The sequence below is a fragment of the Echiichthys vipera genome (genome assembly GCF_963691815.1).
Source record: "Echiichthys vipera genome assembly, chromosome: 14".
Classification (NCBI taxonomy): domain Eukaryota; kingdom Metazoa; phylum Chordata; class Actinopteri; order Perciformes; family Trachinidae; genus Echiichthys; species Echiichthys vipera.
The window spans coordinates 24,424,136-24,447,860 of record NC_139839.1 but is presented as its reverse complement, the minus strand read 5'-3'; the positions used below and the strand labels follow the sequence as shown (position 1 = coordinate 24,447,860).

Sequence of the window (23,725 nt, the reverse complement as noted above, 5' to 3'; positions counted from 1 at the left end):
GCAGGAGCAGAATAGGGATGTAACCAAATTGAGGCTGCAGAGGAGAGAGAGGGAGACATCATCACATAGTGACAGGAAGCACGTCAAGGCCTCACCTGAGAAAACACTGACGGCCATCATTGTATGTCACGCTCTCTACAAATCTTATGTTAATAGAACCAGTTTGAAGTTTATAGCACCGTGTATTTGCTGTGGATCACACCTAATGAAATAACATCTGCTACCATCCAGACAGCTCTCAGCCCCGCACCTGCTTTGCCAGACTGCATACTATCAATCAAACTATCTCTTGCCGTTTTACAGAAAGGTCGTTAAAATTGGCACTGGAAGTCCAGCAGCGACTGACACGTTCAGCATGCTTGTGGATGTTTCGCCCCTTATCTGGTTGACCTGGTTTAAAAATAACTTCAGGTTTAAAGCATGCATTAACAGAAGAGTATAAATATGAACTACAGTATGAGTCACAGCTGATGTGTGCAGGACAAGGAAGGGAGGACCAAGATGCAGACATAGAAGCAGGCAGTTGGCAGTTCAAGGATTTATTCACAAAATCAAAGATGCAAAAGCTGTGTGGCAAGTCCAAACAGAAGTTGGACCAAGGAAGATAGCAAGAATCAAGCATCGAAAAGTACAGTTGGCAGGAACGGGTACAGAGTTCGAGTCAGGGTCAGGGTCTGGTGGCTTGAAAACAAAGGCATGAAGCACATGACAACTTTAAAGGTCTGTCAGGCAATGAATAGAACTGAGCGGGTATGAAGAGAGAGACTGATGAGGGAATGTGATGCAGGTGAGGAGGCCGGCAGAGAAGGCCAGGTAACTGCAGAGAAAATGCAAGGTCTTTTAAAAGAGGCCGAGAGCAATGGGGTGATACACGTGTCCGATGTTGAGGGTTGATGAGGCTTACAGTAAACAGCGCTAGAAATAAAGGAATGGTTTCCGCTCTGCTGCTCTTTGGGTGCACTCAGCCTGACAGAACCTTTTGCTCGAATGTACAGTTCAATTCCAGCTTCGGGAGCTTTTTTCCATGTCATACCCGTCTCTCGCTCTCCCCCATTTCTAATCCGTCATCTGTCAAATAAAGGTGAAAATGGACAAAATATAATCTTAAATTTTTTTTATTTAATATATCATAAATAAATTAGATATCAGAAAAACATCTTTAATGTGAATCCCATCAAGCTATTAGATAATAAACGAATGATAATAGACAGCTTACTGTTACTGTACGTATGGATATGATCAGTGTGTGCATGTGGCCCGTTAAGTTGTGCTCTAGTCTAGAATATTAAGGTTCTTTTAGAAAAATGCAGGTGATACGTATGCAGTTTAGATAAACAAATTATTCCCAGGCATTCCCTCGCTTTAGAAGAGTCTGCTGGACGATTTCACATTCCAATCAAATCAGGTCATTTATAGAATGCACACTGCAGCCTATCCACAGTCTGACTCTTCAGGAACTGCACTCTGATGGACTGATGCAAATATGGTCCATGGTGTGAAAGTCCCTGAGTGAAAGCTGAGCACAGGTAGCTGGGGATTATGCTCGCCACACACCTCCTAGGTCAGCTATAAAAAGCAAGGCAACTCTTGCAGGATTAAGTGTTTTGCCTGCCAGAGGAGCTGCGTGTCCCAGCATAAACTGGGATATTGAGATGTTCCGTCACATGAGGAATCAAACACGGCAGCTTACTGTAGTGTCCTGACTCAGCTTTCTGCTCATTTAGCTTTCTCTTTTGTTTGCCTGTAGTGGAAGATCATGAATGACAGAACCAAAAGTGTATAAGGCAGAATAAAAATGTGACTTGGTGTTTTTGCTGTGCAGACTGGAAAAAAACAGAAAGATGAAGCAGAGAAGAGAGAAGTCGGTGGTAGAAGACCATTTAGCAAAGGACACAGGCGGTCCAGTAACTCTCTGGAAAGCCTCTACAGTGGACAAAGCTCCTCAAGTAAGCACCTTCCACTTTCAGGCACAGAGCCAAATGTACTCTTTACACCACAACCTGATGAATTATGCAATCCCTGCATGTAACCTCAAGTATCCTGTTACTCCCCTTAGATGCACTTATTAATAGAGCTACACTAACTTCAGACTAATCAAATAACGAATCCTGGACCCTGTACTATCACTGACTTGTGGATGACTCAGTTAGAAAACTGTAGAATTGAATGCAGTAATTAGCTTGCTTTTTATTGAAGTCTCTTGTTTGTCTGCTGTTCCCCAGGTGGAGTCACCAGCGGGTCGGGCTGCTCCAGTAACCGAGACAGTCTGAGGCTCGAGGACGATCTGTTGTACACAAGACAGTTCTGTGGCAGAGCAAAAGTCCATACAGACTTTGTGCCAAGTCCTTATGACACCGAATCCCTCAAACTCAAGGTAAACAAGTCTGGTAATGAAATAAACTAACTGTAGGACTGCATTTATATAAATGTATTATACTGGGGCTGGACAGCTACTGGTTTTAGGCTGACAATTGTAGGTCAATGTCAGGACTATTAGCCATGGTAGCTGCGTGCATGGTCAGTCAGATTGTTCGAGCCGCGTTTTCATCTAAATCTTCTGGTACCTTGAGAACCGTATGTAAGCTGTACAAGCATGTACCTAGGAGACAAAATTCAGTCCTCATTCTGTGTGAAAATATATTTAAATGTTTATCGGAAGTGGATTGAGCAGTCCAAGTTAGTCAAATCAAATGTATAACTTTCAAAGTACTAACCATGTTAGTCTAAAATTCCCTGTTTTCCCTGGAGTGTTGCCTGCAGTCAACTGCGGTGGAGGGAGAGTAGGACAGAGAAGGTATTTTACACTAAAATCTGAATCTTCACATTAGCTTCAGATAAACCTTTCAATATGCTTTTGCACGATATGAGGACTGTGGATTTCTCTCCCATCACTTACATTGGTTGAACGTTGGGAAGGAATCTCAGAAGGAATGATTACAACAAGCAAATCCTGTTTCAATGCTAATATGGGCACCTGACTATTATCTGACAGATTCGTCCTTTAAAGTAAAATTAGTTGACACATATTTACAGATGAGCACAAAATTTTGTTGAGACATTCATGTTTTCCAGATGTTGTTTCTAAAGATCTTCCTCTCATGCCACCATGAGGTAGACGATTGAGTTAAATGCTTTGCAATAAATTTAGTACAGAAATTCATGTCTACCTCAGGATGAATTCTAATAACTTTGTAATCTTGTGCCACCTTTAGGTCAAAATGTTAACTTGTCCCACACTTTGGTTTAAGACCAAATCCCAGACATTCCCATTAGCTTCAGCTATACATTGTGTTTAGTGCTAATAAGTAAACGTTAGCAATTTAACACACTGAACTGAAATGGTACTATGAAACTTGCTAAGCATCAGCATGTTAGCATAGTCTATGTGAGCATGTAAACTTTCTGATGTTAGCATTTAGTTCAAAGCACCACTGTGACTCACTTCCTCATTGATGTGGTTTGCCTCAACGAATCAGTGTAACCATGTTTTGTCTAAGTGGCTGCTAACAGAAATATGAAAGCTGAGAGTTTTTTGTATTTACTGCATTTTGAACTTGTATTTGTGTAATTTGAATTAGTGTTTGTGTCTGAGCGCAGATAGCAAGTAGCCGAGCTATAGCTAATCTGGTACAAAATATCGGGGTCATCCCTACGTTCCTCGGGTCCTATGTTCCCCGGTCACATAAGCCTCTGCCTCCACTGATTTAATTTAGCATTCTGTTGGGGGTTACGGTTAGGGTCAGGGTTAGGGGGTAGGGTTCTTTCGACACTGATTGTGAAATGGGACCCTTTCTGTGAAAAGGGTCCGATGTTCCCAGGTCACATGCAAAGCGGAGAACATAGGACCCTGGGATCATAGGACCTGGGATCATAGGACCTGGGGAACATAGCTACACTCCCACAATATCTCTTCTCTGTCTGCAAGATGAATATGTTTTGTTTTTACATGTCCCACTCAAATGAATGAATAAACCTAAACTTTTGTTCAGGTGGGAGATGTGATTGACATAATCGCCAAGCCCCCCATGGGAATATGGACAGGCATGCTGAACGGCAGAATGGGAAATTTCAAGTTCATCTATGTGGACATGCTAACAGAGGAGACTCCTGAAACACACAAGGGAACACAAACCCACAGTGTGAGACAGAAATCAACTCTCCAGGAAGTGTTAAGGCGCCTCAGTATGGAGGTATTTTCTCTTTTGGATTTGAATGTCTCAACAATCACAACCTCAATACAACAGGATGTTCCTTCAGCTTCTGAATGGCGCTTTTTCCACTTGCTTTCCCAGGAGTATTTCTCATCTCTACAGATGAACGGTTACCAAACAGTAGATGACTTGATGAGGCTGAGGGAGCATCACCTGACGGAGCTGAATGTGACTGATCCAGAGCACAGGCATCGTCTGCTCGCCGCTGTCGACTCCCTGCAGCAACTGCGCTGTGAGTAATGAGAAAGGCTGAAAAAGGTCATCCAAGGACAGTGTCAGCACTCACATTTTGTGACATGATATAACAGGAAAAAGAAATGCTGAGACCTTTAAATTCAGAAAGGAAAAGGGACAAGTGACATCGCACCTCAAGTAGATAAGACTGGGAGGGTATACGGGCCACAGCTAAAGAGGTTAAGGATAACGGGATAACCCCAAAGAGTGTTACTGAGAATAGATCGGGACACACAAGGATAGTAGCTGCACACAGATAGGCCGTTGAGCCTTTATGCACAGGAATAATAGCTGTAAAGGATTACTCACTGCTCATCTATTCAACTCTGGGACAGTACATCCAACCGACCTGTCTTCTCTGCTCCACAGCTGATAGTCAGTCGGGGAATGAGGCCAATCAGGAGGCCGAGACCCCCAGCGAGAACATGAAGGCAGATATAACCAACCGCCCGAGAGACTCTGGCTGCCACATGCCATCTGACAACAGCCCAGAGGACACAGACCTTCACTTTATCTCTGAATACCCTCTACCAGCTGAGACAGCAGCTTCATGAGAACAATCCATTCTTTATGACTTTTTTATTCCTCATGCTGCTGTTAAGATGACTTACATTTTTTATTTCCTCCACCATCATTGAAATGCACATCTCCACTATTGTATGTGTGTCTATTAAATGAAAGATTTTTTCATTTTTCCTGAAATAAAATATTTTATGAATCAGTTTTCTTTTTTTCAGCATAATTATATTTTACTGTGGCCTATAACAGACATCAAAGAGAATCACCATAAAATGTGTAAATGCTCTCCTACAATAAGACCATTCCGTAAAAAGATTTACAAACATAAACAATAAATCATCTGCTGATTGATTATCTGTCTATCGACTAAGTGATAGACAACTCATTTAGCTTTCATAGTTATGATATTACTAACAGTATAATGATGGCATTTTGTCTTGATCCTTGTCTTGTATCATTCATGTAGACCCTGCTGTTGCATTCATATGGTTTGAAGCATTTTATGCAATATATTAGACAAGGGAAAGTGCATCCTAGCTTCCTGTTGTGTTCCGCACCTCACTTACAACAAAGTAAGAGACCAATTTATATTTTAACCTGATGATGGCTCAAGATGAAAAGTCAGATGATCAAATCCCAGTGTTGATAGTTGTTACAATTCACCCTGACCCTGAGGACAACAGTTATTGAGACATTTCACTTAAACTCACATACATAATCATCATGGTGGCACTAGCAAGGGTGCCCAATTCTGGTCCTGGAGAGCCACTGTCCTGCATGTTTTAGGTTTCTCCCTACCCTAACACACCTGAGTCTAACAATAATCAAAGTGTGACAAGCATCAGCTGCTTGATAACCAGCAAATCATTAGAATCAGGTGTGTTAGAGCAGAGAGGAACCTAAAACATGCAGGACAGTGGCTCTCCAGGACAGGAATTGCCTACCCCTGCCCTAGATGAAAAGACAGGGCAACACCTAATTCATCTGAATTCAGACCATAAATCTTTAATGGAAACATTTAAATCCATCCAGAAGCCTAAGTGTTTGGTGAAAAAGTGGTGAACCAACCGACTGCACTGCCAAACAGTTCTGGTTAGAAATCCACATTATTGTCTTAACTACTAACTGCTGATAGAATATATGGAAAAAACTGTTTAACTAAGTACCTCAATATTCTCACTTATTGTAAAATAATCTAAGATTGTTTTCCTCTGAATCTGTTTCCATTTTGAGCATTTACTTTTGGATTAATTTGTTACAAATTGTCCAAAAAAGAAAAACGGCACATGTCACAGAGAAAAGATCACTTTTATTGAACAGTTGACATATCTGCACCTAAAGGCTTAGTTGTAACAGTTTGTCAAGTTTTTAGCCCTACTATTAAACTAAAGGACAAAACATACTGTATTTAACACTATTCTACCAGTTCATTAATTTAACAAAAAGGCAGCCATGTGAAAGTTGTAATAGCTATTATGACTATATAGTAAATCAATCATGGCATGCCAGAAAAGAGGCAGAAAAAAGATTAGAACATTGAACACAAAATACTCTCAAAACCCTGCCATCCCATGAAACAGAGAGAAAACAAGTTTCCACGTAGGCCCTAATCTGCCGTTTGCATGTAAAAGAGGAAATCAGTCATAAGGATAATAAATGAAAACAGAAAATAAACAATTGATTTGTCCAAACCATTGCAAAATAATAAAAATAACTCATATTTACATTGGTGTATAATACAGAACACGGCACTACTGTTATAAAACAACAGTGAAGTACATGACATGGAACAATATAACATTATAGCCCGTATTAGCTCAAATATAACTTTTGAGAAGGTCACCCAAGCAAACAGACTAAACGGAATTAATTTTTTTCTCATGGTAGTCAAATGGATTTTTGCCCCACTCACCACACACATCACTTTTTTTAAGTTTAGCTAGTAATCATGCACTGTAGAATGAGTGGAAGTCATGTTTCTACATTGAAATGTGCCATTATCTAAAACTGTGATTCAAACAAATCTTCTAAGAAACGCGATTGAGACCATGACTGCAGAGAGGAAGTGTGTGTGTTCAGCCGTGTGTTCCCGGTGAAGATCTATAACACTGACTTCTTACAGCACCTTTAAAGGTAAGTGGTGAACTATTTTCGAGGAATGTGGTTAAGCGACAGTTTTATGGAAAAAATACATTAAAAAAAAGTATATTACATACGTACATATATTACATTGAACTTGCACATAAGCAAGCGAATAATGTGTTATTTTTAAAATACGAATAGGCCAAATAGAAGAAATTAGAATTCACGGTATCCTACATGCCGTCAAAACTTCTCTGGTAAATTGACTAATAGACCAGTTTCCCTGCTGTGCTCCTCTTAGTTCCAATAAGAAAATAACATCCAGTCAGTTGAGCTCTGAAATCAAACTAGCATCTGTTATCAGTTTTGCCAGCTTCAGTGTTGTGTTTGGTTCAGGGACTGTGGCCTCCGTGAGAGTATCTGGCATAACCGTTCTCAGGGTACAGAGAAAGCTCCTCTGTACTGCTGAGCCCATTGTTGAGTTCTGAAAAAGACGACAGAAAAATGATTAGCAATGCTAGTTCCTTTAGAGAACGCATTTAACATATGTTGATATACTTGTATACATGACATGTATTTAAAGCAAAGCTAAAGACCCACTTGTTTACTGCTACACAAGTCCAGAGGTGTGTTGTTGTGTTTTATTGTTTATTTTATTTTATTTTATTTTTTTTCTGAACTGTTCTTGTTTTTACTGAACTGTTCTGCAGCAAATATGAATTAGTTTTTTTCCAGAAAGTTACTGACCACAATGCAAAGAAGTGCACTATGCGGCATATTGATACTTTATTTTTCAACCAAGTAGAGGAAAAACCAACATGTGAAGAATTTCAAAATGTCAAACTTTGGCACCTCCAAGAGGCAGAATCATAAACGTGCATGCACTTTGTTTGATTCATGTGTGAAAGTAACTGTGTCTCTATACCTAACCATGTGATATTTGTGATACGTGCCTATTTGCAAAATGTATTCCTAGTAACCAGGTGCCCACTAAGACTGCAGTGTGTGTGTAAGTTGATTTAGCATATTGATTTATTATATTATATATATCATATTTATATCCCCCTGCAGGTATGTGTACGACCGAAGAGGAAAGAGAGAGGAGAGAAAAGGGGAAAAATAGAAAACAAAGTAACATATGATTTAAAGAGGGGGGGGGGGGGGGGGCACCTTAATAAAAAGAATATTTTCTCCTCTTCACCTTTTCGCCATCAGACAGCCCTTTAATGTGGCATTGTATTTTCTCGTCATATTCCTACACATAAACTCAACTTTGTCATGCACTTTATTAATCCCCAAATCAAATACAAGAAAATATAAATGAGTCATTAAAGCGGCGATGAGGAAATTCTATTCACTACTGAGACGAGAGGATCCATTTATGAACCAGAGTATACAGAATAGGAACTTCTGCAGAGAGACTGAACAGCTGAAAGAGAGAAAGGAAACTGGGAGAAAAGCTGTCTGACAGCAAGGTAGAGCGGTGAAAATGTTCTAAATATAGCATGAAATGGATTTTTCAAGTGGCTAAAATACATTTACAGGGCTGCCTATGTCCACAGCTGTACAGCACATTGCTTAGCTGTGTCTATACTCCTGTCTGGTTCTTCAAACTGGCTGCGTGGTCACTGTCCTCTACTGTAAGTAACACACTGACTATGGATAAGTATCTCATACAACCCTGTTTTAAAATAGACAGACTATCCCTTAAGAAGAGAAGAAGCATGGGTTTAATATGAAATATATAACATATAATAATATCCAGCATGTCATTAACTTCAACTTCTTTATTGTCAAATCAGCATCTAGATGAATTACTGCCAAAACCTGGACTGGTGCTGCGGTAGATCATGGTGAACTGTGGGATACACTTAGTGGGTTAAGTGGACTGTGTGTTTTCAGATGGGAGATGTCTATCACCTGACCACTTGTGAACGCGCACCAAAGTGACCAAAACTGCAAGTGTGGGTATTTGGAAAGACCTTGTCTTACAATGGGAAATACTGGTTAGTAGTAATTGCTGTGTGCTATAATAATGATGAAATGAATGTGTGCCCACCACAAGAGCTGATCTGCAAGTTAAGAACCTCATGTGTCATGGCTGTGTTTCCACCTGGATCTTATACATGTTTGTTCTGCCCAGTTATAAGCTGAAACCTTTATTTCCAGGTGTGACCGTAGTAAAGCTGCACCTGAGAATATGAGCTTTTCCTTCATGATGTTGACATCCCGATTGGTCTGACGTGTCACAGCGCTCAGCATAATCTGTTCTGGGTTATAGTTCTGCATCCCGCTCATCCTCCACCTGTTACACACAGATACAAACCATCACAAGCATGTGGACACCATGAGTCCATTAAACCATACGACTAAATAATTGTGGGGCGAGACTGGGCATTTAAGATACACTTACACATAATATAATACACAGATAGAGGGAAATGCACTGTGATAAACAAGAGGCAAACAAGTACAGTGAAAAAAAGGAAGGAAACGGCTTTGGGCAGTCGGGCAGAAAACGCACAAGAAGGACAGACAAGGAGGCAGAAACAAAGGCCAAGGCAGTCGCAGCAGTTACCTGATCATATGATAGCTGACAGATGCCAGGGGGCAGCGGAGGAAGGTTGCATGCAGATCAGGCAGAGCACAGGACAAGTACAAATGTCAAAGGAGAAAGAGAGAAAAGGAGGACAGAGAGGACAAAGAGAGGTTATAGTAGGGAGGAGAAACATGGAAACAGTCAGAAGACAAAAGGCAGTAGAGAAAAAAAGACATAAAATAGATAAGAAAGATAGAGGAGGATGAAGACACCCTGCTTCGCTCAGGTCCAATCACACTCAGAGGCTGGTGTTAACACTGTGCAGTATGCTTTAACACAATACCACTGTTGGTATATTCACATATGTGCTGCTCCTGCCCAAATCACTGCAGATCATATTTGTTGACATATTTTATTAAATTGATAGAAAAAGGAAAAACATTTATTTTATTTCTACAGGACAGTCATTCTAACTGTGTGCACTAAAGCAGACACAATGGTAAATTGCATTTGTATTAACAATTCTCAGACATAAGAAACTTCTCACTGCATGGTGGGAAAAATAAGACCCTTAAAAGGATAGTTTTAAAGGGTCAGTTCAGTTCTTGGCAAAATGTGGAGGCTTTACACACATCTTCAACCTGGCAGCACAGAAACATCACCACAGATTCAAGATCAGTGTCACCACTTCAGTAATCTAACACATGTCTCCCCTTCTGTTCCTTAGTTATGAAACATTTTGATTTCACAGTGAAGTTGACCTTAAACCTCTTGGATATAATATGTCGTCGCTCCATCAATTTAGTTGTGTGAAATGTGGTCGTGATCAGTGTAGGAATAGACGAATGTGGCGAAGTACTGGAAGTGAAGGAGCCGCCATTGCTGCGGTGGCATCTCCCTCCAGTGTGCGCGGGATTGAACAGGAGCTGTGAACCTTTTCTACAACTTTCACAAACCCTTACCTCATGAAGAGAGCTGTGATTATTTACCTCCATCACTAATTACCTCATCTACTTGACCATTACATTGTGCTCATTAGGTTGCCCAGAGCAACTTACGTTATATTTCAAAATAACACGACATTGAGTCAATTTACTCTGTGCACCCACGGCAGCCTTAATAGAGGCGTCTAATATGAGCTAGCTAAGCAGTGTTAGCATAGCTGACATTACTTTCTCACTGTGTTAAGGTATGCAGCCTCATGCTGTTCACTGTGAGATGTTGAGTGTGAACCAAAACTGAGCTTCTGTTGCTGTTGGGAACAAAGTCCCCTCTGTTAATGGTCTTGATCCACTTCTGGAAAACATCTGCACGCCCAGGGAAACGATAAAGGCCATACGGCCTCAGACAGGGGCACTCTTCATGAGGTAAAGGTTAATGTCATTCATTCAAATTTTTTCCAAAGTTTCCCACTGCTGTTGGAGCGGTTGGAGGCTCTTCCCAACTTCCTAGACATCATTGTCAAAAGTAATGCTGCATAAAAGGAAAGGTAAAAGTAGAAAAGGTCCACTTATAATGACAGCTCCCATTCAAGTGCGCACATACTGGAGGGAGACGCAACTGCAGTAATGGCGGCACCGTTAAGATGGCAAAACACACAAATGGCTCGCCTATTCTAGAGTTTTTTGCCAAAAGTGCTTTTTGTGAGGTCACAGTGGCCTTGACCTTTGACCTCCAAAATCTAACCAGTTCATTATCATTGAGTCCAAGTGGAAAGAAATTCCCTCCAGGTGTTCCTGAGCTATCGTATCACAGGTATGGGATGTACGGATGGATGGATGTACAACCTGAAAATATACAGCCACGGCCACAGAGGTATGATAAATGTGACACCGCTTCTAGAAAGACAAGTCGATGTTGAATGTTAATGTAATGTTTGAATACTGTGTGCACCACACATTAAACTGCATTGCATGTTATTAGGTAACCTAAACCAACTATGGTCAGATACCACTAGAGATAAGTGCTAAATATGTTTTTGTTTCACACCTTTTCGTTTTGTTATTTAGGTGAACTGACTCTTTGTGAACTAAATCACCGGTTTCCAGCCTTTATAGTCTATGATCCCTAAAACAAAGCAATGTGTACTTGTAACTTTTTGTCTCTGTTTTAGTTGAATCACTTTACAGCCCTGGAGAGGTGACATTATCCAGCAATTCACGATAAACAGCAATAATTAGAAAAAAAAAGCCTGAAAACATTAACATGATTATTTTGCAGCTTAAATATGTTATTTTTTGTTATGTTTATGTTTCTTTCCAACTCTTTTAAATCATATTGTGACTCTTGAGATTTATCTTGTGACCCCTTGTGGTCCAGGCCCCCTGGTTCGAAATCAATTAAATCACAGTGTACTGTATATATCACAAATGATGCACCATAAAGTAAAATAAAGTAACTTAATGTAAGAACTCAAAACAGACTAAATGCAATGATGTTCCTTTCGTTTTCTCTAAGTCAGGTGCATGAGGAGTGTAGTTGTCAACATAGGTCTGTGACGTTCAACATGATCACAACCCAAACCGTACTTACTTCTGAAAACAGAAAATCCCTATGACCACAGCGAGGGACACCAGATCTGAGGTGATCCAGATGAAGTTGTAAGCGTTCACACTCTGCAAGAGAAGAAAAAAAGAGAAGTAGTTTCCAGTCAGCGCCACTGGAGGTCCCCATTAACATGCGTGTCTCCTGAAGCTAACACATGGCCCTGACTAAGACAAAATCTGGCTAGACAGCTGCTCTTTAGCTCAGATCTGCGCCCGCCCTTTGTCTCAGCCTGTCTCACATTCTTTCCCAGGGTCCTGTTGTTCCCTTACACCACGCTGAGATAAAGTCTGCCGCTGCGCTCCCTCATATTTCTCTGTGTCCTTGCCCTTGAGTCTTGCTGGGCCCTCGTCAGTCTCTGTCCTCTCCTCCTGCTGTCCTCTCGTCGCTGTGTGTTGCTGTGTGACCTTGTCTGTGCGTGTGTGTGTAGTGTCAGATGAGAGACAGAGAGAAGAGAGCTGTTTACCATGAGCCAGATGGGGAAAGGCACCTTTCGGAGGACTTGGGGGGCATCAGAGGACACAGAAGGCACCCCGCTACACCACAGAATGGAGTAGAGCCAGGGCTCATTCACTGGGTAGACTGTCACACTCACATTATTGGCCAGATACTCCCTGGGAAAAGGAAAAAAATACATGTCAGCACTGAGAGAAAAGGCCCTCTCCCTTTCACTCCTTGGCTCCTTTCAATCGCAGCGCAGAAAACATTGTCACTGTAAATGTTTTGTGTATGAGAAATGAAAACAGTGTGAAATCTAGAACCTATAGTTAGTCACCTAAAGATGCTATACAATTTGGTGTCGCCGGTGAAGGTGAAATAAGGTGAATTGAATATTAAAAAAAGTGAGACTTAAGTAGATGGGGTTCACCTGGGAAAAGATGATGTCACACATTTCCATTTAATCAGAGTTTAACACCATTTGAAACACAATGATGATCCTGGGGTTGTTCGCTAATGTTTGCAGCATTTAATCAAACCTGATCCAACCACAGCCCGACAGTCCTCATGACGTGGATTAGGTTAGAGTGTTTGACTGTCAAACTCTTTATAAGTAATGACTTTTTGGGGTACAAAGGTTTTAAGGAACACTGACTTTGATTTTTTCTTCATTTAGTGATGAATATTTAATCGTGTTAAAATTCTACTCCACTGATTTAGCATTACACTCCACATTAGCACAGGAGAACCAGAGATATCCTCTTTCATATTCCACTACTTCTTCTTTGTCAAAACCTAGTGCCTACAATACCCACAATGCAACTTGACTGCAGACAGTTGGGTTGGAGATTGGGAGGTGTGTTATGCTAGTAGCAGAGCAGAGGAGCAGGCTACAGATGTCTGGTGAACTCACTTTTTCCTAACCCCACCCTCCAGATTATTTCGGCCTAGTCCACACAGCACAGGTATTTTGAAAACCAAACTTTTATGGCCCCCGGTTAAAAAAGAAAATTCCACTCCACGCCATCGGTGTGATAAAAAATATCTCCGTCCAGATGAAACCGCAAAATCCGCCTCAAACAATGTCATGCACATGCCAAAGCAGTAGGTGGGGATAGCATTCCTAACAGGAAGGCCATTGTAGCCAATCACAAGGCTGGAAAAACAATTATTAATAATAATAATAATTATTATCTTAATAGATTGTGCTGATGCCTCTGTTGCAGAATAGGGTTGAGTAGTTGTATGAGACACACACAAAGCGCTGATAAGTTGCTAAACAGCAGCAGTATTTTGGAGAGGTCTTGCATAACAGCAACTCCGTCAGCTGGTCACGTCTAGAGTGCTCCACAAGTCTCCATGGATACTACTGACTGTTTACCGTCGCACAGTGTCAAGTCAATCAATGTCGACAATAAATTGCGGTTTTCCTGTCCACACATGCCTGCTGAAACCAGACTTTTCGGAAAAAGTTCACCCAGGACTTCGGTGACACAAAACTCCAGTTTCAGGAGCCCACAACTGCGTTCACGTGTGGATGAAAGGCCAAACCGTGCAGAGAAACACACGCTTTCAAAAACACCCATGTTTGTGTGGATGGCCCCTTCACTATCAAACATGTAGTCTTTTACCAACACTGACCCAAGTCACATCACTTGCAGACATTTATCAGATTTCACACAGCTCCCTCTGGAGACACTAAAGGCTTTCAAAGACTGTTGCCATATGCAGTAGTACTGCCCAACACCTGGAAACAGAAGGGCTTACTGTCACATCTCTTCTGCTTGGAGGAGAACTGACTAGACTTCCCGTACATGTTTACCACCTTATCATTTGATATTGTTCAGAAATATGACAGAGCTGTAGTTGTAGAGTTATAGTTTACTAAAAGTATGTATCCATATAATTTTCATGACCCTGGGCCCTTTCCTTGTTGCTTAGCGGTGGATGCTTGCTCTTACTGTATGTCTTTGGGGCTGGCCTTGCTGTAGTGGAGGGTCAAGCTTGTTATCCCCCTCTGTTTTATCTCTTTCACCGATAGCTTCTCGTTTGTGGTCTGCTGAAGCCCTCGCACCCTCCCCCTGTCCGTGTCGGGGGTCCACGTCACCTGGCACAAACACATATGACATGGAGAGACCCTGGTCAGACAAAAATGCAGAGTTCTTCATATCCAGAGATGTTACATATCTATGGTAAAAAGGCGCTACTTGTAGAATTTAAATATCAATATAACGTGTGTGTGTGTGTGTTACTTTGGTATACAGTAATTACAGTAAACAAAGAAGGACAATCTCAGTGACAGTGGTTAATGTACTTGATTGACTGAAGTTCTATACTACAAGCAGCAGCTTTGAGTAATGAAAGGATTATAATGGAGGGACCTACAGTCCTCACCCTCTTCTGGGAAATCCCTGCTTTCTGCACAGCCCACAGTGTGTCCATGAACCAGCTCCGGTAGCGTGGGTGCTCTGGTGGAGGCTTGCGGACGTTGAGCAGTGCAGAGCCGTTGGCCCTGGATGCCAGGCGCAGCATTTCCACAAGACTGCAAACCGTCTGGTTGCCTATTCTGCTCCGGTCCTTCGCTGTCAGGGTTTCTACTGTCCAGTAGGGGTCACTCTGGAAGCAGAGGAAAGACACAGAGACGTAACAGAAACCATGTTTTTCTGCATAGAATATATTCTTCTGTAAAGCATATTCCAAGTAATTGTGCTTTTTTTCTATATTACACTTTTATACTGTTACTGTTACTGTACATCTTTCTGTCTTTGCATCCCAATACTACTGAAAAACAATCAAAGCATCTGCAGACTTATCTCCATTGCAAACACAATCATCAGTTCCTTCTTGCAGGGCTGTAGTCAAGAGCAACTTAATCGAGTCCCAGACCAGGTCCATTCAAGTCCAAGTCAAAACCAAGTCCAAAGGCAAATGGACTAAATCAACAGCAAATCAAGTCCTATTCAAAACCACAATGATTTGCCTTTCCAATGCTAATGTAATGATTGCGGAGTTAGGATGGATCTATAAAGAAGATTGATCCATTATCTAAAATCAAACTAATCAATTTAGGCAACGCCATGTACAACTGATCCTTTATCAGTGGCCAGGTATGACTAGACCGTTTTCAATAGCCGAGTCCAACGAGGTACGACACCAAGACAAGTGTAAGTCTTCAAAAAAGTGGACCCAAGACCGGACTAGAGACTGTGACCAGACTCAGGTAGTCCAGCTCTGCTTTCTCGCATCATATTCTTATTCCAATTTCAGTGGAAGATGTCCTGCACACTCCTCCTCCAGTACTCCATCAAAACTGAAACATTTTATATTCCTGAAGGACTTTAATGCAATACGGAGAATGGCAATGAGGGGGGAAATTACATCATAGCTATTATGGAATCTGCATGATAAATCAGGGGGAGCTGAGTCAAAGTGGATTTCAGTACCTCCAAAAACCACTGGCCTGCGTTGAGAGAGCGAATCTCTGTCCAGTTGAAGAGAGAGGCATCATCATCCTGTCTAGCTGGGAACACCTTACTAACATCTGTGGTTCGTCTCAACGTGCGGTCTCGCATAAGGAAGGGAACACCGTCCACACTGGAGAGACAGGAAATGCTTAAATTATGATAAAGTATATATAAATATATATATATATATATATATATATATATATATATATATATATGTATATATATAGTATATATATATATATATATATATATATATAGTAAATATAATAATCAAAACAGCAGCTCAGTAAAAAACCTCACAAAGCAACAGTGTAAAGTGTTAATAATCAACTCACAAGGCAATATATGGCTGCATCTCTTGCATTAAATGGAAATGGTTCAACCCAGCAATCTATATTTGAGCTATGTAGAATTTATAAATGACCCAGGATTAAAAATTGATAATAATGTGAAGTTAATAACCTGATAGTGACGTCTGCCTCCAGGGAGCTGGCTCCTTGCTGCAGCGCTCTGTTGAAGGACACCATGGTGTTTTCTGGGGCCAGCTAGAGCAGAGAGGAGACTAGTGTCAGTCACCGTGCATAGAAAACACACATTATAGAGATGTGACAGAATTATAAAAGAACAGTTCAATTTATATATAGAAAAAAGTAATTTATCATAATACACACCACACATGGTTTATTTATTTAAATTCTTCATGGCATAGACCACTTACAATATGAGTGATTATAGAAATGAAAAGAGCAGATGAAATGTGCGGTAAATACAAAACAGAGAGAGAAACAAACAAAGATTAACAAAGACAAAAAGTCAACTCGTTGACGAAAGCAAGAGAGTTGTTAGTAAGAGCTACTGCAGCTGGTGAGATAGCCACAGCTAGCCTTTGTTAGCCATGCTCTCAAAGTAAACATTAAAAGAAATCTAGTGACATTTCTCAGCTCATGACTCTTGTGGAAGTCCAGAGATTTGGTAAAGTTGAGCAACCATTATATCACAAATTTCAATTATCAAATTGTTCATGATTATTTTCAGTATAGTCTTAATATTAGGGTAGACACAAAGAGACAGATGCCTGGGAAAACAAGTGTGATTCCTGTGAAATATGTTCATTTTCTTCAACAAACTTGTTGAAATGTGTATAAAAGCTTAGCGAAACACATTGTTTGTAGTTGCTGCTCTTTGTTTGCCTTCTGCTTTGCAAGAAAGAAGTGAAGACATTAGAAATCCGAATTGACAGGCAAAAAAAGAGCTTCCTTCAGGGAATTAATCTCCATCTTTCTGATCGTACACGGTTTTCTAGCGTTTTTCTTGTAATGATTGTATCCAAGTCTATGAAATCTCTGTTCATCACAATAGCTAAGTACAGAGTATATCTTATCTATAACGCACCTTTTTTAATAATAATAAGGCTTAAAGTTTTGCATAATTGCTCTCTGCTGCGTGGTGTTGGTGCAGAGGTAAGACTAAACTGACTCGATGGACGCATGTGTAGGTGCCTATGGGTAATATAAGTATTAACGTCATGGAGCATAGTAATATCTAAATAATTCAGATTGTACTGTGATTGATTTTAAAGCCTCCATACAGCTGAAGTGCAGTGCAGAGAGGCGAAAGCCAGGTGGTTATTGTGATTTGTGTGTATACGTGCGTGTGTGTGTGTGTGTGTGTGTGTGTGTGTGTGTGTGTGTGTGTGTGTGTGTGTGTGTGTGTGTGTGTGTGTGTGCCCAGAGAGCAGGAAAACGCAGCACTGAACATCACTGTACATTACAGCTAGTCATCTGGAACAGTATTTGCTTGCCCAGCTGTGAAATGACAGTTGAGTGTGTTGTTGCCTCTCATGCTCACTGAGCCTTGTGGCAGTAGGCTCGTGTACTGTAGCTGGATAACACTAGTGTAGTCCATAAATACACTTAAATAAATATCAATCGCTCCATTGGCAGGATTATAAACATGTTAAAAAGGGGACACCTGAGGTCTCTGCAGTGACATGTTACGCCCACAGTACAATTAAGAGGATCAGACAGTGAGGTCTGGCAAACCACCAACTCACCATGGGAGCTCCCCGTCGACCAATGATGTCTGGTCGAGGTCTGAGGCTGTGGCGGTCCATGATGCAGGGGCAGGTGAATGTGAGCGGTGCCAAATAGAGAGCCAGGAGGATCAGGGTGTAGATCAGCAACACCGTCACCTGGAAATCTAAGAGAGGAGTCAGGGGGTGTAAGTCACTTTGTTCACTATGACAAGAAATGCTAAGCTTTGTCTGTGTTGATTTGTAGAATTGGTAAGATGCTTTTAAGCATTTCCAACCTAGGTTATCCAAATCTTTCTGATTTTTATCCTTCCGTATGTTTTTGGCGGCCTCTAACTGCTGCATACGTTCAGCTAAAAAAATGTAAATATCAAAATGGTCAGCTGATGTTTCACTTTTTTTCTGCCTTTCTCATATATTCAGCTTTTCATAATTTTTTTTTTTAATAATGAAAGTCTATGGAGACCATCTTAAACATGCTCCCTTTTGAAATGTAACTAGTGTCACATACTTCCACCTACACACTTCATTTCAACTTTAAACGATTTGCAAGACTTTAAAAAAGGACTTTTCCTTTTCACATCTTGAGCAGTTTTTCAATAATCACAGTAAGGGTTTATGTTTTTTTGAGACCTGATTTCTGTTAACATGGAGTGTGTATTGCGCAGTAGTATTGTTGTATGTTGCCTCACTGTCGGTGAGGACTTCCATTCTTTTGACAAAACTTTCTGACAAAAGGTCCTTCCACTACTTTCACTTCTCAGATATAATTTGTATATTTCTTGTCTTCTTTCAGACAGTGTGCTCATTGTAGCAATAGGACTTAAAGTTTTTTTTTTTTAATTCTGTGGCTCCTATAAATGATAAGAGTCTCCTCTCCCTGGTGATACTCATATTTTGGACATTGGACTCACGTTTTTTTAATTAATAGATGTTGTTTGAGAGGTGTTATCTCCATTAAATTAACTTCCTGACCTGTGTACAGTAAGTTGCTGTCTGCCTGTCACCATGGAAACCAGGGCTGGTGACTTAGATTGATGAAGACAGTGACCCAATGACAGGAAAACAGAAGACAGCATGAATCTAATTTGACGTTTCCAATAGATCTCTGATTGGCCCTCTGTATTTTTGCTTGGACTTTATATTGTATCAGGCTGATGTAAACATTAAAGTCAGCATCTTCACTTAAGCCTCCTCTCCTTCACACTTAAACAGGTTTTTCAATACAACTTTTGGATTTTGAGCCAAGAGAGTATTGTTGATGATGCCTGAGTGATACAAACGCTACCACATCCTGCGTCTGGACAGATTTCCTAACTATTGTTTGTCTATCCCAGGGGATGTCCAATCCTGCTCCTACATGTTTTAGGTTTCTCATGTTAGAGCAGGGAGACACCTAAAACATGCAGGACAGTAGCTCTCCAGGAGCAGGAATGGATACCTCTGGTCTATCGTGTGCTACTACAGCCTTGTTTACTACTACTACGACTACTAACCAACTTCTGCTATTACTCCTTTTGACCTTAGCATTGGGATGTGCACCAAGTAGCAGAACGGGTAAAAGTCAAGCCCACAGTTAAAATTTCTTGCAGAATTTTCTAGCTCATAATACAATCTGAAAAATGATTTTCAGATTCAGTCCTCATCACCCTGTAAAAGCCGAAGAAATCTAAAGCGGGTATCTGCTCGGGTGATGACAGGGATCGTTGCTTGAAATACAAGTCAACACTTACTGGATCTCTCTCTGCGGACCACATATCCAGCTACCAACCAGCTGATAGCTGTGACTGTTGCCAGGGCTCCAATGTGCAGGAAAGGTGCTGTGGACTGGTAAAAAACCCAAACATAAAAAACGTTACAGAGAGAACAACATAATAATGATAAATACATGTCAGAAATAGGAAAAGTGTAATCATTAGAGTTTTGTCTTAGTATGTTACGGGATAAAGTCAATAAGTCAAGAAAGCTGGGCTCTTCCGTCGAACAAAAGAAAATGTGTGTACTGTACTAAGGCTTGATATGGTTGTTAACGCTGTGGGTGAGATTCTATAACTTTCAATGATTCAGTTGCCATTTAAAATCCAGAATGTTCTGTACCATCATTTTTTAATACTTAGGCATGCATCGAGAGGCTGTTTTTATAAAGAACCCCAGTCCCTTTCCCTCCCCCCTACTATTTTCGAGCTGTATCAGATGTTTTACTGACTATTTGGATATTATGCCGGTAGCCTATTTGTTGCCATTGTTGTGATTTATTCCTTGTTTTTTCAGTGTGTTTTTTTCCAGTTAATTTGATGATGCTAGTGGACTCCATTTAGCTCCATTACTGTTGGTTGTAGGTGAGAGAGACGAGGGACTCGGGAGCATGCAGAACGTCACATCCTTCGGCTCCCGTATTTATTACACCTCCTTTTCACTATCATGTTGCCTGTCTGGTTGAAACCTCATACCTCCATATTTCATCTTATTGGATCCTCAAACTGTCAAAAATTTCACATTACTGAAAAACAACGGTTTTGGTCATGCAAAGTTTATGCCTGACAGCAACGATATTATGTCATTTTAGTCAAAACCGCAAGAAAACATGCAGTAAGCTTATTGCACAGTCATGTCTTTGTGACTGTAGACCAACCTGCAGTGATACAAGCAGGATGTCCCACTCATCTCCCCATAAGTCATCAACAGAGATGACACCAGAGATAGTGGTGAGCAGCGTAGCCAACACTCCAATCTGTAGAGAGAGATGATATTTGAAAATTGTGCCTGGAGTAAATGGAGGGCAAAAGTGGAATATGTAAATCACAGCACCTTGTGAACCCAGTAGAGGTTCAGCTGCTGGCCCAAGGTAATATGGAAAAGTGCTAAAATCTGAAAAAGAGGTGACATTCAGTCAGATATATAGTAATCTTGCAATAAGCAAGTTTGCTTACATCTAGTGCAGGGGTGGGTAATTCGGGTCCTGGAGAGCCACTGTTTTAGGTTCCTCTCTGCTCCAACACACCTGATTCTAATGATTTGCTCGTTATCAAGCAGCTGAAGCTTGTCACAGTTTGATCATTGTTAGACTCAGGCGTGTTAGGGTAGGGAGAAATCTAAAACATGCAGGACAGTGGCTCTCCAGGACCAGAATTGCCTACCCCGGATCTAGGGGTTTGAAAAAGCCTGTTACCATTAAGAACGTGATGTAGCTGAACCCCACGGTGGTGGAGGCAAGGATGGGGATCGTCTCGTCCTTCCATTCCCCAGAGCGGTTGTATACTGACCTGGAGTGTGAACAGGTAGGGTTTAACTGAACAAAGCTGAAGGTGAAACAAAGTCAAAACTGAGAACTTTCCCTTTACCTTTAACTGTTCAGCCTGGTATCACCTAGAACTCTCTACAATACACATGTTGGCGGGCCTGCCTGCCACCCTGCTGTGTTCACTCATCTGAACTAGTTCCATCCTCATCAAACATGCTGGTCACAAACAGTTTACAGGCACAAAGTGGAATAACTGACTCACCAGTTGAACTCATTGAAATCATTTTGAGCCACCAACCAGAAGTAGGCCCAAAAGAGAAGCAGGAAGAAAGAACTGCACAAGATGATGAACCATGTACACTCCCACTGTGAAGAGAAGCACAAGCAACAGTTTACTTTTTCAGATTTTACAATGAGACTTTTTCATACATAGCCAATATAAGACTATGACAAGTTTGTTCTGCCTCCGTGCCCAGCAACAATCAGCCAAAGTTAGCTTCTAGTTGATGAACTAGTGAGCTTGCCGAGAGCTTAGCTGTTACTATAGAGACAGAAATTACCTTTGGGAGTTGGTGGAGATCAAAACCAGAGATTGAAAGTGAGTGAATGGACTTATATTCACCAGTTTGTCAGACTGATAAATGAATGCTAAGATGGATGGATGAACCAAATATCAAAATCAAAATCAAAATCACAATAAAACACAAAACACAGGGGCGGACAGTGGAACAGTGGTTAGAGCAGTCGCATGTAAAGAGGCTGAAGGTCCTCGAGGCAGAGGCCGCAGGTTCGACTCCGATCTGCAGCCCTTTGCTGGATGTCTCCTCCTCTCTCTCTGACCCCATTTCCTGTCTGTCGTATCTAATAAAGGCTTGAAAACTGCCAAAAATAATCTTAAACAAAATAAAAAATAAAATACAAAAACACAAGTACTTATTTAAATGTTATGTCAAAGGACACAGGAAAAATAGCAGGATGAAGATAATGTATTCTGTGGGTAACGGGGCGGGACAAGATAAGCTTTTGCTTCTCCCGCTTTCCCTTTTCGGTCATGTGAATTGTAAACCACGATAATGTGTGAAGATGATTTATCTAACTGGCATGCCCGAAATAAACACAATAAATAAATATAAATTAAGAGTTAAAAGTTAAAAAAAAAAAAAAAAAATTATATTACGTATATGTGTGAAGACTGGATGTGCTTTGGATGTGCAAAATTTAAGTAATTATAAGTTAAATGTACAAAAGAAAAATTGCACTTTGCCTATTACAGATAATCTAACTCTGACTGTGCGCAGGTCCATTTCATTACTGCTGACTCACAGTGGAGGATCAACAGACAGAGAAAGAAGACAGCTCAACTTCCAGTCCAGAGAAAAAGAAACAAAAAATGAATCGAAGTGAAGAGTGCAAAAAATCAAGAAGCATAACAGCCGCGAACGTGTCAACATGGAGGGCTCTGAAAGGACAAAAGAGGCTGAGGAAAGGCCCCCTGGGAGATGAGGTCCCAGACACTCGCCTACAATATCATCTTACTGTCAAAGTGGCTGCTAGAAAAAACGTATCACAAATCTTATGTTTTTTCTTCATAGACTGTATAAAAAATGGACGTAGCCTCTCCGCCGGGGCCTGTTCGCTTAACTTGATCCAATCATATCCTCCTCATTTCCTTTTATGGAGGGCATTGATGTGATGTTGGGGGGAGGGAGATACGTCTGCCTGGGTGACGTTTACAGAATTAGCCACATTAGCTCCACTGCAACAACACATCCCACAAATGACCTCAGTCGACGCAGAGATGACGGCGTTAGCATGCTAATCCTGACAACTAGCCTCTGAGGAGAAGTGAGGGCCAGGGGCTAGTTGTCACTCAAGAGGCCGTGCCCCTAATTTTTTTATAAACTTTAACCTCCACTAAAATAAAAATTAGCCTGCTACAAAAAATTCACCCCCCTCAGTGTTGTCATGGAGATATGACTTAAACATAGTGTTCTTTTGTACCAAGTCTTAAATAGGTTTAATTATGCTGTGAAAACAGCCTGTTTATCATGGGGGTCAATGAGAAACTGCTCTATTGTACAAACCTAGTGGACACTCTGAGAACTGCAGTTTTTGGCACTTCTGTATTGGATCAACCAGGAAGTCGCCGTGGTGGGGGCTTGGTTTTATTTTTATCACACATTCTAGGATATTTTGGTGGAAAGTACATTTTACCTGGGCTGACAAAATAACAACACACTTGAATTTTGCATATCCTAATTGTATGCACAGTCAGGCTGATTTAGGAACTGCAGGCATTAAAGTGCAGATTCTCAGCCTCATTTTAAAAACAGACTAGTTTTGCTTTTTTTTGACAAGACCTTAGGTGATATGTATGCAATGATACGTGACCGTCACTATGGTGTCTTTGCACTGCAC

The 23,725-nt window shown here is 40.9% G+C and overlaps 2 protein-coding genes across 2 annotated transcripts in view; one reads left to right on the top strand and one right to left on the bottom strand.

Annotated features, from left to right (window-relative positions):
* The window catches only part of samsn1b (SAM domain, SH3 domain and nuclear localisation signals 1b), a gene marked incomplete at both ends in the record, with an annotated part of 42,411 nt that extends 37,412 nt beyond the window's left edge, over positions 1–4,999 (top strand). The window contains 5 exons of the mRNA XM_083926543.1: positions 1,823–1,946; positions 2,223–2,374; positions 3,990–4,190; positions 4,293–4,443; positions 4,815–4,999. Coding sequence (XP_083782669.1) covers positions 1,823–1,946; positions 2,223–2,374; positions 3,990–4,190; positions 4,293–4,443; positions 4,815–4,999 — 813 coding nt within the window. The remainder of the gene's footprint in view (positions 1–1,822; positions 1,947–2,222; positions 2,375–3,989; positions 4,191–4,292; positions 4,444–4,814) is intronic.
* Positions 5,000–6,487: 1,488 nt separating this feature from the next.
* gdpd5a (glycerophosphodiester phosphodiesterase domain containing 5a) overlaps positions 6,488–23,725 on the bottom strand; it is a 33,231-nt gene continuing 15,993 nt past the window's right edge. Inside the window, exons 3-16 of the mRNA XM_083927560.1 lie at positions 21,570–21,673; positions 21,236–21,329; positions 20,875–20,934; positions 20,699–20,797; positions 19,800–19,893; positions 18,088–18,233; positions 16,497–16,579; positions 16,011–16,161; positions 14,953–15,183; positions 14,529–14,674; positions 12,596–12,743; positions 12,118–12,200; positions 9,239–9,351; positions 6,488–7,530 (exon numbers count right to left, since the gene is read on the bottom strand). Coding sequence (XP_083783686.1) covers positions 7,439–7,530; positions 9,239–9,351; positions 12,118–12,200; positions 12,596–12,743; positions 14,529–14,674; positions 14,953–15,183; positions 16,011–16,161; positions 16,497–16,579; positions 18,088–18,233; positions 19,800–19,893; positions 20,699–20,797; positions 20,875–20,934; positions 21,236–21,329; positions 21,570–21,673 — 1,644 coding nt within the window. The 3' untranslated portion in view covers positions 6,488–7,438. The remainder of the gene's footprint in view (positions 7,531–9,238; positions 9,352–12,117; positions 12,201–12,595; positions 12,744–14,528; positions 14,675–14,952; positions 15,184–16,010; positions 16,162–16,496; positions 16,580–18,087; positions 18,234–19,799; positions 19,894–20,698; positions 20,798–20,874; positions 20,935–21,235; positions 21,330–21,569; positions 21,674–23,725) is intronic.